Source organism: Gossypium hirsutum, chromosome D04 (assembly GCF_007990345.1).
Source record: "Gossypium hirsutum isolate 1008001.06 chromosome D04, Gossypium_hirsutum_v2.1, whole genome shotgun sequence".
In the NCBI taxonomy this organism is placed as follows: Eukaryota; Viridiplantae; Streptophyta; class Magnoliopsida; order Malvales; family Malvaceae; genus Gossypium; species Gossypium hirsutum.
Genome location: NC_053440.1, coordinates 7,967,686 through 7,982,949, shown reverse-complemented (window position 1 = coordinate 7,982,949; position 15,264 = coordinate 7,967,686). Strand labels below are relative to the sequence as shown.

The 15,264-nt window shown below is 34.5% G+C and overlaps 1 protein-coding gene across 1 annotated transcript; it reads left to right on the top strand.

Annotated features, from left to right (window-relative positions):
- Nucleotides 1-3,452: 3,452 nt before the first annotated feature.
- LOC107937400 (amino acid transporter AVT1I) lies at nucleotides 3,453-5,472 on the top strand. Its single transcript, XM_041091881.1, has 3 exons — nucleotides 3,453-4,089; nucleotides 4,230-4,840; nucleotides 4,924-5,472. Exons 1-3 carry the CDS (start codon nucleotides 3,915-3,917, stop codon nucleotides 5,434-5,436), a joined length of 1,299 nt encoding a protein of 432 aa, XP_040947815.1. The 5' UTR covers nucleotides 3,453-3,914; the 3' UTR covers nucleotides 5,437-5,472.
- Nucleotides 5,473-15,264: the final 9,792 nt, after the last annotated feature.

The following is a 15,264-nucleotide window of genomic DNA, read 5'->3' as shown; positions in this document are numbered from 1 at the left end:
AAAGCCTCGGCAATTGAACAAGCAAAGTCGACTAGCACCATTTCCCTCATGGTCACAAAAAATGGCACCACAAGCAACAAATCTCGTCACTGCATTCCATTCGCGTCAACATTAACTTTGACCAGATCTTCACAAGGTGGAGTCCATCGGGCCATAATCGAAACAATGGCGCACAAAGGAGATCATGCACTCGAATGTCATGATGGATAGATTGGGCTTTCAAAAACACATCTTGCGAGGAAGAATTCCACCCCTGAATCATGAATAAATTCCTTACTTCCCACAATTGCCAGAAAAGCACAAGTAAACTAGTGAAAGCTTCTTTGTCTTCCACATAGCTGCCCCAAGCCAATCGATTGCATTATAGAAAGACATACAAAGCAAATCATTATAAATACTACAAAAAGTTAAAGCCTCCCTCGAAATTGGGCAATCCTTAAAAGCATGCATAACATCCACCTTAAAGGCCTTATATCTAGGACAATTTGGATTCGCCCCTTGAGAGTACAAAGCACATCGCTCAACTGTAGGAAGATGTCATGGCCAAGCCTCTACCCAAAAAGTCTAAATTTTGGAAGGGTTTACGCCTTCCATGTTAGAAAGAAGGTGGCACAAGAAAGAAACTTGTGATGCAAGAAAGAAAATTTAGAGAAGAAAGAAATAGACTTGAAGCATTATATATAGGCACATTGTGTTTTTTTTATCAAAGAATATGTCACTTGGTACGTAACTTGTGTCACAAGTTACATTTTTCCACAACATTATAACTTTCCAAAAAAAACTGTGTTTATTCATTACGAGTCTTTTCTGAAAGTTATATTTATTCAAATAAGTCTATTTAGATTCAAATAAAAAATTATTAGTATTTTTGAAAATAAAAATAAAAATTATTATATATAAAATTATTTACACCAGCAAATTTAAGCCCAAGTGTCTCATACCCATTTTTTGACGTTACACGCGTAGGTATAGCCAATGGCTAAACCCACTTATCCAATCGACTAGGCACCCAACTCAATTACCCAAGTTATAAAGAATTCTCTATTTATATTATTTAAATTTTATATATGTTAGCAGTGTAAAATTACTAATATTGCAAACTACTAACATTCCAGAGTTCCTTCCAAAAGACCCTATGAGGACTTATACCCAAAGCCTAAAGAAGTAACTAATTATACCCCGATATCTCGTGGTATATATAGATATTGTTGTGTGCATGTCCCCACACCAACTTATCATCTTCATGTGCCTCCCCGATAGGCAAATGGATAATCCTAGAGGTTACCTCATTATTGCAAAAGGATTGAATTGAAGTTGCATTCCATCTTCGTGCTTCTAAAAATAACTGAGACATGCATCATGGGGAATAGAATTACATTGACCTATATCCAGGCCATTTATAAACCTTTCCCCCATCTATCCATCCAAATACGGGCTTACTACCATTTCCTATCCTCCAATAAAATCCTGGACTAAGCATATTCAAAGCTTTCATAAAACCCTTCCAAATGAAAGAGGGTTTATCAACATTAGGATGCAAAAATGTCACCAGGAGGGAAGTATTTAGTCGAAAGAACCTTAAAACAAAGCATATCCTATAGTGCAAAAGTCACCATAATTATCGTCCAAGGAGAGCAATATTAAACAATCGAATATCCCAAAAGTCGAGACTTCTTGTACCTTTTCCAATCTAACATCGCATATCCCCTATCCGCCCCCGCTTTTGCCCACTAATATTTTCTAATCGCCTTAATCATATCATCTATGATACTTTTTGACAATAAAAAAGTGTATGTTGGTATTGCTTGTAAGACCCGCTTAATAAAGATCTCCTTGCCCATGTGAAACAGAATTAGGTTAAAGTCCCAATCTTAAATCTAACAGCCAAATTAGACTAGGAAGCCCGCTCTTAATTTCTAAAATTAGGCATAAAAGTTGAGACTACACTTCATAGTGCACACGATAACTCAACATGGAAAAAAACGATTTGAACAAAAAAATATTTGAAATATGATATAAAATAAAATATAAATATTATAAAATTTGTAAACTTGGTCGAACCCAATAATTTATGACAATTATATCAATCTTCCCCCTCATGATCGTCTTTTCTATTACGTCAATCTCACATTGCTCTTCCATTTTTCTCTAAAATGTCCATTGTCCCAAGTCCTCAAATAATTTCAGCACTAAGGAAAGGTGATGGGTAAAGATAAATAACTCTTGTTCCAACATATGTAGAAACTAATAGTAGACCTACCAAGTTGTAATATTTTGTATAATTAAATAATATTGTTATGTATTTTGTGTTAGATTTATAATAATTTATATAATTGAGTAATATTTTTATAATTACATAAAAGAATTACGAATATTGTAATATTTTATATAATTATAATAAATCTATTAAATATTGTTTTGTATGGTTTTGACGATAATGAAAATCTTATTTTAGAAAACTCATCCTATAACTCCTAATTTGTTAATGGAAAACAAGTAAGCCAAATCGTATGATATTTGTTGACTCGGTAGACATAGCTTTGTTTCCCCTCAGATTAGGGTTGATCTACCCAAATTATATATTTGACAATCAATACTATTTTTTCTAAAAAAAATAATTATAATTATTTTATACTACCATTAATAAAATAAAAATATTTCAGAAGCGGATAATTTTTTATATTAATTCACTGGAAGTTATAGAATAATTATCTAAAAATCAATATGATTTTATTTAGTTGAGAAATAAATTACTAAATTGACTCATAAAATTGAGGAAAATATTCATAAATTGTAGACAGCTGCTTGACTTGTTCCTATCCGTGAACAAATGTAATCGTATTATTCCATCCAAAATTATTAGGACCACCTACGTGATAAGGATGGCTTATATATTTACATTTTCTTTTTTTTAATATTTAAGTTAAATTAAATTTTAATGGTTTAATACGTTATTTGATATTCGAGTTTGATATTTTTGTAATGTGGTACTTTTATATATATATATATATATTATCTAATGTGATACGTACCTATATTTAGCAAAAGCTATATATGTTGGTATCCAACAGAAAAAAATTACAATCATGGAGTTGTATTTAACAACTTAAACAAGATTGTTGAATGCTTTGTATGTCTTCCCCTCAAAGTATATGATACGGTTCCTGAATGTAATGTCCTAGGTAGGTCCCCATGCATACCAATATGTATCATATTCTAATATTAACACGTGTTCTCTAGATATGGGTTCGCTTGCATAATTATTGTCCTAATTAAATATAATTATTTGATGAATATTTCAATCAAGATTAATAAGTAAAAGAAAAATTAAAATACAAATTTAGATACCTAACAGGAAACTTTTCTTTTAAATTGAAAGTAGTACAGTGGAATTCAATGAGAAGGTTTTCTAGCTAAAACAATTTGAGAATGGGAATCCACCCATACCACAATATGTCTGACAAAAGAGTTACATGCAGAGCACAATGTTCAAAGTTTTTGTTTTCTGTGATTTTATTTAATTTTATGAATAATTTTTTCTATAAACAAACAGTGTTTGCAGAAAACAAAACTTTGTTGTTCTGGAAATTACTCATTTGTCGAGATATTGTGGTATGGGTGGATTCTCATTCTCAATTTGTTTTTATCTGGCAAACCTTCTCATTGAATTTCAATGTACTATCAATTTTCAAAACTGTTTGTTGTTTGCTATCTAAATTTGTATTTTTGTTAATTAAATCTCAATAAACTAATGCATATATTTAAGTTTTGATGTGTTTTGATTGATTAATACACAAATTCAAATACGTAACTGTGTGTGTATATATATATATATTTGGTTTATGACTGCTATCTATTTTACACTTTCTTACCTTTTCAGAAGCTTTTATCTTTGAACCTTTCCCTAATCAATCATGGCGACCATGGATGAAGAGGAATCATCCTTCACTCTTCCTCTCATTGAAGATGATGAAAATAAACAAGCTTTAGTAACCAAACTAGAGGAAATTGAACCAAATTCATCCCATTCATGTTCAACAACTAACTCTTTCTTCAAAACCTGTTTCAATGGGCTTAATGCTCTTTCAGGTTCTACTTTTAAGTTCTTTGTTCTTAAAATTTTCATCTTAAATAGATCCTTTTCCCAGTTTCTATTTTAAGTTGTCAAGAACAGTTTGAGTTCCTTTGACAATTCTCTGATATGATTTTTTTTTAAACTAATTTTCTAGGAGTCGGGATATTATCAACCCCATATGCACTAGCATCAGGAGGATGGTTAAGCTTGATTCTTCTTTTCGCCATTGCCACTGCTGCATTCTTCTCTGGCTTATTAATCCAAAGATGCATGGATTCAGATTCGAATATCCGAACTTATCCCGACATCGGCGAGCTTGCATTCGGGAAGAAAGGAAGATTGATAGTCTCCATTTTCATGTACATCGAGCTTTACTTAGTTGCTACAGGATTCTTGATTTTAGAAGGAGATAATCTTCAAAATTTGTTCCCAAACATGGAATTTGAAGTTGGTCAAGGACTAACAATTGGTGGGAAACAAGGGTTTATCATAATAGTAAGCCTCATAATATTGCCCACAGTTTGGTTAGATAACTTGAGCCTTCTTTCATATGTGTCAGCCAGTGGGGTTTTAGCTTCTGGAATCATACTTGGTTCCATTATATGGACCGGTGCGTTTGAAGGGATTGGGTTTCAACAAAAGGGAACATTGGTCAATTGGGATGGAATGTTGACTGCTATCAGCTTATATGCTTTCTGCTATTGTGCACATCCAGTTTTCCCTACACTCTACACTTTTATGAAGAAAAAACATCAGTTCTCCAATGTAAGTATTTCTTCTAGATAGCAATTTCAATTGGATGCTATTTTCGATCGAAAAACATGTAACCGGATAATTTTTTTTCTCAGGTACTAGTTGTATGCTTTATCTTGTGTACCATCACGTATGCATCAATGGCAATCTTCGGGTACTTAATGTTCGGACCACAAATTCAATCACAGGTAACATTGAATCTTCCAGCAAGCATCAGTTCAAAAGTAGCCATCTACACGACCCTGGTGAACCCCATAGCCAAATACGCATTGATGGTTACTCCAATCGTTAATGCCATTAAAACCCGATTTTCATGTCGTTACAACCTGCGATTCCTCAGCATCCTCATCGGCACCAACTTGTTGATCAGCACCGTTCTTGTGGCACTAGCGATTCCATTCTTTGGTTCACTGATGTCCCTGGTAGGAGCACTTTTAAGTATCACTGCTTCTATAATACTACCACGCTTATGCTACTTGAAGATTTCAGGTATTTATCGAAGATTCAATGGCCAATTAGTTGGTATATGCCTTATAATTATAGTGGGAGTTTGTCTGGTAATTTTTGGCACTTACACATCTGTTTTAGATATCATAGAAAATTTCTAAATTCCAATGACTTAAACCCGAAGTTTAGTTTGATTAGCTTATGCATTTACTTTTATGAATTTGCAATTAGAAGGTTTAAATTTTAAATATTGACATATGCAACTCATTCTCGTTTTCTCAAATTGAAGCCTCCTAACTAGACCTGATCATGGGTCGGTGTTGGTGTTAAGATCAAAGTGCAAGCAAAGTCAGCTGAGACTTGAGCAACAAGGCTCGAGACTTGCAAAAGAAACAAGCAGAATTCAAGAACAAATTAAGCTTCTAAGAACAGAAAAAAATGAAAGCTAAAAAGAGAGAGTATTTGATGAGCAATTCTTGGTTGACTAATCATTAAGATTGAACAATGGCTTAAAGCCAATACAAATATCAGACATGAGCTGGTCAGCATAAACAAATCAGCACCTAAAACACTACCTAACTCCACTAATTACATTGTAACGTACAAAACCTTACTTGCACACATAGACAAGCTGATTTTTCATCTTTTCAACACCTAAAACATCAAGTGCAACATGTTTGTTTTCAACTAAGTTACAAAACATTAATTCAAAAGTAAAAAAAAAGAACAGTAGCTCGATCTTCTACTGCAACTTCACTGCCTCGAGCTGTTCCTGGTGTAGCAGGGCAGCATGCTAGCCAACTTCAACATTCCTCCTTGGCTTGCATGCTGCAAACTCCTAAACTCATTCTCGAGTGCTCGAATTTTGATACACTAAGGGGATCAGTCAAAATATCAGCAAGTTGGTCCTCTGAATTGCAATGAATCAGTTTCACTTCCTGTGCTTGCTCCATTTCTCTAAAAACATGAAGCTTAATGTTGAAGTGTTTTTTCTTTCCATGGAACACTGGATTCTTTGCAATTGCAACAGCAGACTGATTGTCACAAAAGATCTTTGTTGCTTCCTTTTGGTGTACATTCAAATCTACCATGATTTTTCTTAGCCAAATGGCTTGGTTGACAGCACTTGCAGCTGTTACATATTCAGCTTTAGTAGTGGATTGTGCAACTACTATTTGCTTCTTTGAGCTCCAGCAAAAAATGGCTGAACCAAAGGTAAATAGATAGCCTGAAATGCTTTTCATGTCATCTATTGATCCAGCCCTGTCACTATCAGCATATCCAACTAATTTCATGCTTTTAGCTCTACTATACAGCATTCCATGACTTAGGGTACCCTTGATATACTTGAGCACCCTTTTTACAGCTTGAAAATGTTTCTCATTGCGACAGTGCATAAACCTTGAGAGCAAACTTACAGCAAACGTGATATCTAGCCTAGTGGCAGTCAAGTATAGCAAACAACCAACTAGGCTCCTATAAACAGTTTCACTAATCTGCTCAAAATTGCCTTGGCTCGATAATTTTTCTCCCATGGCAACTGGAGTGTCTGTTGCCTTGTTGTTTTGCATGGAGAATTTGGTGAGAATTTTTGAGGCAAAGGCTTTCTGAATTAGGAATATTCCATCCTGTGTTTGTGTCACCTCTATGCCAAGAAAATAAATCATCATTCCTAGATCAGACATCTCAAACATCTGTTGCATCTTAACTTTGAAATCAATCAAAATTGCTTGGTCTCCTCTTGTCACCAACAGATCATCAACATACAATGATACAATGAGCTAAGTTTGCACCCCTTCTTTCTTAACATGCAATGTTGGCTCACTAATGCTCCTTTCAAATCCTAAACTGACCAAGTAGCTATCAATCTTGTTATATCAGGCCCTTGGTGCCTATTTCAAGCCATACAAGGCTTTCTTCAATCTGTAAACCATGTCTTCCTTACCAGCCACTTTGAAACCTTGAGCTTGTTCAACATAGATTTCTTCTTCACGAAGTCTATTGAGGTAGGCTGACTTCATATCGAGCTGATAAATTTTCTACTGCATTTGTGCTGCTAAGGCAACTAGCAGTCTAATGGTGTCAAGCCTGACCACAGGTGCAAAGGTCTCTAGATAGTCTATGCTATACTTTTGGCTAAACCCCTTCACAACTAGCCTAGCTTTCAACTTGTTCAAACTTCCATCAGCATTATGTTTGGCTCGATAGACCCATTTCACTCCAATGGTCTTCTTGTTGGTTGGTCTTTCAACTAGTTCCCAAGTCTAATTCTTCTCAATCATACTGATTTCATCAACCATTGCCTATTTCCACCCTTGCTGAGCTTCAGCTTCTTCAAAGCAGCTTGGTTCCACTATGGCTATTTGAGCTCTTTCATAAATCTCAGCCAATGGTCTAGTGCCCCTGACTAGTTCATCATCAATGTCCATTTCAGGACCATTCTGATTAGATTCAGCCTAATCTGCTACAAGGTCTTTAGAAACTTCCTCTGGCTCTATCTTCTCTCAGTTTCAGCTTGACATCTAATCGAATACCACATCTCTACTCGTAATCACCTTGTTTGCTGAAGGATCCAAGATCCTATATCCCTTTTTGCTAGTGCTGTAGCCCTCCAAAATGTCAAGTTGAGCCCTTTTTGACAGTTTGTCCCTTTTCACAATTGGGACATATGCATAGCATATGCAACCAAAGATCCTCAGGTGAGCCAGAGATGGTTTAAACCCAAACCAGGCCTCAAATGGAGTTTTATGAGCCAAAGCCTTAGTTGGGAGTTTGTTTTGGATATACACAACAGTGTTAACTACCTCAGCCCATAAGGTTTTGGGCAAATTCTTCTCAAACATCAAGCACCTGGCCATATCCATCAAGCTTCTATTTTTTCTTTCACTAACACCATTCCTGTTGAGGAGTATAGGTGTTGGTGAGCTAGTGTTTGATGTGTAGCACCCCTAACCCGTATCCGTCACCGAATTAGGGTTACGAGGCATTACCAAACAAACACAACCATTTTTTTTAAAACCAAACTGATCACAAACATGGAATTTAAATCATTTTCGCATGGCTATTTATATTTTACGATCCAAAACTAACCAAAAACATACTCAAACCTATACATGCCATAAGATCGAGTTCAAATTTTTAACAAAATACCAAAAGAAGTCAATAGTGTGATAGACTATGCTGATGATCCCCGAGCTCGTAACGCGTCTCCAAAATCTATAAACAAATGGACAAAAACAATCAAAGTAAGCTTTTCTAAATTAGTAAGTTTATAGCATATCTAAAATACATATAAACGAACATATGTATAATCATTATATGCATATACAAATTCCAAATATACTTATCATTTGCATTTCATGAATGCATATCTATGATCTTTCAAATACATATGTCAAAAGCTTATATTTTTACTTATCAACTACATGAATCAAATGCACATTTATACTTCTAATCCACATGTGCCGATTGCATACATGTATATTCAACAATTTTCATATCAACCAATATATGTGCCTATTCACTATATCCAAACATTTATAAGCTCATCGAATACATATAAATAAATATTCATATACTTATTCATTATATATAACCCAAAATCATTTATATATTTATATATATCACATGCATATAATCACTTAATTTAACATATTCACCGGCACTTAGCCTGCTAGGCTTATAGCCTAATTCATATCACTGGCACGTAGCCTGCTAGGTTTATAACCTGATTCAGATCACCGGCTGGTTCAGATCACCGGCACTTAGCCTGCTAGACTTAAAGTCTGAATTAATTCACCGGCACTACATCTGCTAGGCATCGAGCCTGAATACCACGGATATGAAATTGGTCTTTGACTAAATTCTTTATAAGAAAATCTAGATATTCTTTATATCTCATATAAATCTTTTCAATAATCGTATCTCAGCAAGAATCGAATTATTATTCCAATCTTCGTAGCAAACATACATTTGAATAACATCTCTATAGTTCATATCATTAAATTCAGCTCATAGAACTCAATACCTGCATTCGAATATTATATATATTTTCTTTTATATTATAAGCTTCAACTTATAAAACTCAAAGCAAACATTAACTAACATACATATAATTCATGTGATTAATTTCAACTTATCGAATTCAATACATACATTCGGCTAACATATATGTAATCCATTAAATTTCATCCAACTTACAAAATTCAGCATATATATATATTCGACTAAATATATATATAGAATCTATGCAATTTGTTTTAACTTATAAAACTCAAATATACATTAACTAACACATATATATAGACAATTCATACATTATATTTTAACTCATATACTTACACTTATACGAAATAACTATATATGTATATTATTACCTATTCGATATTTCCATATATATAAATATACTTAACATTTAAACCTTGAAATATGTTCAGAACTTATTCGAAAATATACATGTATATTCTTCAATTCACACAGAGACATTCATTCAAAATTATTAAAGTATATACAATATATACCCTTAATCAAACTCAAAGATTATACTTAATTATACATATACATATTCGAAAATTGTTCTTGCAATTATAGCCCTCATATCATCAAATATTTCCAAATGAAGTTTCAAACGTATAGCTATACGATATATAATTATATACATCTATGCACCATTCTTAACTACATTTAATCCCCAAAGCTTAATTAGACTTATATTCATATAGCCGAATATAAGTGTACACATATAAGCTATCCATATATCAACTTAATTAATCAAAGTATATTATTTTTTTTATACCTTAACATAAAAATACAGTAGATATTCATACACACAAATATATATATATTTATATTGAATTATTAACATTAAATAGCTAGTCGACTTACCTCGGATATTAGCGGACACGATCGACTATTCAATTACTTTCGTTTTCCCCCGATCCAAATCCTTTTTCTTCGTTTCTTGATCTAAACATAATCAAATTTAACCTTTTTATTCATCAAAACATTCAATTAAGTCCAAAAGTGCATAAATGGGAAAATTACCATTTTGCCCCTAACATTTTGCACTTTTTGCAATTTAGTCCTTTTTACACAAAATACACAAAATTTGCCCACACTAAGCTAGGGCCGAATATTCCTTATCTTCATACAAATCCACACATTTCATTTATTTCACATTTTAATCCCTAAAAAAATCATTTTCACAATTTAGCTCTAATTTCTCAAATTCACTAAAAATTCAAAAACAAAACATGTTAATCTATCACATTTCTTTCATTTTTCATCATCAACTATCACAATGTTCAAGCATTCATCAATGGCACATTTCAAAATCATCAACAATTCACAAAATTAAGACATGGGTTTTGAAGTATTCAAAGCAACGATCTCAAAAACGTAAAAATCATCAAAAACCGAAACCAAAGCATACCCTAATTTTGCTATGAAAGTGCCGAAACTTAAGAAACCATGGATGGTTTCTTCCTTTCCAATATTCGGCTAACAAAGATGAACATATTCATCTTTTTATGACTTATTTTAGTTATAATATTATAATTTACTTAATGACTAAACTAACCTTAATTAAATAAATTATAAATCACATAACTTAAGGGCAATGTTGGCATATACCACCCACTAACTAAATCTTGGTCTAATTACATCTTTAGACCTCCCACTTAAAAAGACAACTATAAATAGGTGCTTTTAAATTTTAACCTCTAACTTTTATTTTACGCGATTAAACCCTTTTTATCAAATTGAACCTTCATACGATTAAATTTCCACACGAATCTTTCACACCTATAACTTAACATATAATAAACACTAAAAACAATATTAAAATATTTTTTGACTCGGATTTCTGGTCCCGAAACCACTATTCCAATTAAGGACAAAATCGGGTTGTTACATGATGCCTGCTTCATTATAAAAGCCTTGAAACTGAGCTAAGGTGTATCAGTTCCAGTATCAGACCTTAGAGTCTTGAGTTTGCAGCCTATTGTAGTCTCTGCAGCTGCCTTAAACTTTCAGAACACTGAGGCAATCTCTGATTTATGTTTCAAAAAATATATCAAAATATTGAGTGATCATCAATAAACAGAATGAAATACCTGCTACCATTCAATGACTAAGTCTTCATGGGGCCACACATATTAGTGTGCACAAGTTGCAGCCTCTCTGAAGCTCTCCAGGCCTTGTTTGAAGGAAATGGCAGCCTGGCCTACTTTCTTAGCTGACATACTTCACAAACTTCTTACTTTTCAACTGAGTTGATGAAGTTCTCAACCAGATCTTCTTTGATTAGTTGGTCCATCGATCTGTAGTTGGTATGACCAAGCATTTGGTGCCAAAGCTTCGATTCATCTAATAAGGCTATGTAGGCTAAGTCTAAGTCATTTTTCCAGTCAACAACAAAGTTTTTATCAGCCATAGTGACTGACATGAGCCTAGATCCACTTGGATCACTGATTTGGAACTCATTACCTTTGAACACAATATAATGGCCTTTCTCCAGCAACTAAGCTATGCTGAACAGATTTCTGTCAATCTCAGGCACCAACAACACATTTGAAACAAGCTTGTTACATGTGAAAGTGCTTATCAGCACATCCCATTTGCCTTCTGCCTTGATACAGTGGCCATTTCCTACTTTCACCTTTTTTTTGAAGCTTTTATCAATTGACTTGAAGATGGCAGCATCCAGTGTCATATGGTTGGTGCAACCACTGTCTATGAGCCATCCCTTTGTGGCCTTTTCTCTGGTGGATGAGCATGAAACTGCAAAAACTTACTCTTCATGGTCACTTCCTTCCTCTGCTACTCGAGCTTCAGCCTTTAGCTATTGTGGTTGACTCTGCATTGGTCTGCCTTTACTTCTGCAAACCTTTTCAACATGTCCCATCCTTTTGCAGTATTGGCACTGTACATCTGGTCTAAACCAGCAATTGGCTTCTGAATGACCAGGTTTTTTGCAATGCCTGCAGGGTTGATCCCTTCTTCTTGTAGCATCTGACTTAGGCTTGTCTCTCCAAATCTTTTTGCCTTTGTAGGTAGAGGTGTTCGAGGCAGGTTTAATTTTTGCTTGGAAGGCACCTTATTGGTGCTTCTCGAGCCTGCTGGCTCTTCTTTGCTCTTGTGCATAAAGAGCATTGATTAGCTCTGTCAATTAGATGCTGGTCAGGTTCCTTGAGTCTTTGAGGGATGATATTTTTGCCTCATACCTCTCAGGTAAGGTTGAAATCACCTTCTCCATTATTCTTACTTCACTGAACTGCTCTCCAAGAAGCCTTATAATTTTTACCACAACCATAATCCTATCTGAATACTGCTTGACTGTTTCCTCCTCCTTCATCTTCAAGTTCTCGAAATCTCTTCTCAAATTCAAAAGCTGTTGCTGCCTTGTTCTCTCAGTTCTTTGGAACTCTTCTTTTATTTTGTCCCAGGCCTGCTTTGGTGCCTCACAGGCCATTATTCTTGTGAAGATCACATCTAACACACAGTTTTGAATACAAGACATGGCCTTGTGCCTCTTGGTTCTTTCATCAGCATACTGTCTGATCTGAGCCACAGTTGGATTGGCTCTAAGTGGTGCAGGTTCAACATCTGAGTTGAACACTTCCCATAGATCGAATGCCTGCAAATAGGTATTCATCTTGACCACCCATATGTGATAGCCCTCTCCATTGAAGATTGGTGGTGCAGCTGGTGAGAAGCCTGATGAAGCCATGGTTTTAAATATTGAACTATAATAGGTCCACTGAGATTATGGCTCTAGATACCAATTGTTGGTGTTATGAGCAAAGTGCAAACAAAGTCAGTTGAGACTTGAGCAACAATGCTCAAGACTTGCAGAAGAAACAAGCAGAATTCAAGAATAAATTAAGCTTCTAAAAATAGAAAAAATGAAAGCTAAAAAGAGAGAGTATTTGATGAACAATTCTTGGTTGAATATTCATTAAGATTGAACAATGGCTTAAAGACAATACAAATACCAGACATGAGCTGGTCAGCATAAACAAATCAGCACCTAAAACACTACCTAACTCTACTAATTACATTATAACTTACAAAACCTTACTTGCACACATAGACAAGCTAATTTTTCATCTTTTCAGCACCTAAAACATCAAGTACAACATGTTTGTTTTCAACTAAGTTACAAAACATTAATTCAAAAGTAACAAAACAGAACAGTAGCTCGATCTTCTACTGTAACTTCACTGCCTCGAACTGTTCCTGGTGCAGCAGGACAGCATGCTGGCCAACTTCAATAGTCGGGCCACCTGACTCGGCCCGGCCCAAACGTCCTCCCGAAATGTGGGAGGATTTCGGAAAAAATATAGGCCCGAAAAATGGGCTTGGACAAAAAACTAAGGCCCGTTTAAAAAACGGTCAGGCCTCAAGTAAGGCATTTTTAGCCTAGCCCGGCCTAGCCCGAATTCACTAAAGGATAAAAAATTTGCTCTTTTTTTGTTTTTTAATGTTATTTTCTTGTTGTTTTCTCTCTATTTTGCTACCATTTTACTGTTATGTTGCTACTATTTTTTTGTTATGGTTTGGATATTGTATAAAACTTATTTTTATTGTTAATTTTGTAATTATTTTAAAGGCACTTGTTAATTTTTTTTATTGTTTTAGGGGCATTTTCTTGTTAAGTTGCATTTATCTTAGTGTTATTTAAGTCTACATATTTTTTAAAATGTATTTTCAATTTGTTGGGAAATATTTATTTTGATGTTTTTAGTATTTTTTATGTATTATATAAACTTAAAAATTATATAAAAATAATATAAAAAAATTAATACAGGCAGGCCGAGTCGGGCCCGAATTTTATCATTTTTATTCGGTCAGGTTTGGGCAAAATTTTAGGCCCATTTTTCGGGTCGGGCCTGGGCCTAGTAAATGGGCCTAAATTTTTAGTTGAGCCCGGCCCATGATCACCTCTATTCCTAACCAAAAAAAATAATGATAATAATAAATAAACGTCAATTCATTGCATATGCTTAGGTTGTTATAATATTTTGTTTGAGGTAATTTTGGAAGGTTCTTCATAGTTTCGTTACATGTATATTTCTTTCAATTTTTTTTGGGCCATATCACAATATCACAATATCACAATCCATGCAGTTTTAGGCGATTTTTTTGACGCAAATATGTCTAAGTCAACCTAACCACCACAAAGTGAGGATTCTCATAGAATTCCTCTAAGGCACCAATTTATATAGTGGAAGCAACTCAAGTCAAAAGAATGCTTAAAAGAACAAAATAACCACAGAAAAACAAAGCACGAGAGGTGTTTGAGTAAATGCTCTCAATATATTATTTCTCTCAAAGAATACACAAAATAATGGACACAATGGGTGATTTACAACTAAGGGGGCTCTCTATTTATAGTTGAACTCCCCTAAAACCGAAAGTATAGATCAAGTTACATCAACGAACAAGATCGAAGCATATCTACAATAAAGGGACTTACATAATCTCCTAGGTTACAAAATCAAATCTTATCAGATTAAATATCTTCTAAAATTACTTTCTCTATTTACCAAGGTAGCCTAATTTCTCATTTTTGAACCGTGGTCCATAACATTCTCCCCTATCCATTCTCGCAACGCCCTCGTTGCGCCCTTCGAATGGCACTAACTTGATTCACCTCAGAACTTTTGCCTCGATTTCCATCGTCTCCTAACTTAAACTGTTGTACTCATTTTTAGTACATCTCATTCGCAAGATTCCACCACTCTTACTTGCCCACATTCCGCCTTGCCTCGATTCGAAACCTCTTAATCCACACAAACAGGCTTTAGCACCACCACATTGAACACCGAGTTAACCTTAAGTATTCTCACTAACTCAGGTTTGTAAGCCCCTCGACTTACCCTCTTTTAAACTTTAAAAAGGATCTCGTGTCTTTACAAAGCTAACAAGTTAGAATAAAAAACACTACCAAAGTGTTTAGGATGTACCTCGCTCGTAGCACTTATTTG

Coding starts and splice junctions, on each gene's coding strand:
- LOC107937400 (XM_041091881.1), top strand. CDS start 3,915: ATGGCGACCATGGATGAAGAGGAATCATCCTTCACTCTTCCTCTCATT. Junction 4,090..4,229: donor TGGGCTTAATGCTCTTTCAG/GTTCTACTTTTA, acceptor CTAATTTTCTAG/GAGTCGGGATATTATCAACC. Junction 4,841..4,923: donor AAAAACATCAGTTCTCCAAT/GTAAGTATTTCT, acceptor TTTTTTTCTCAG/GTACTAGTTGTATGCTTTAT.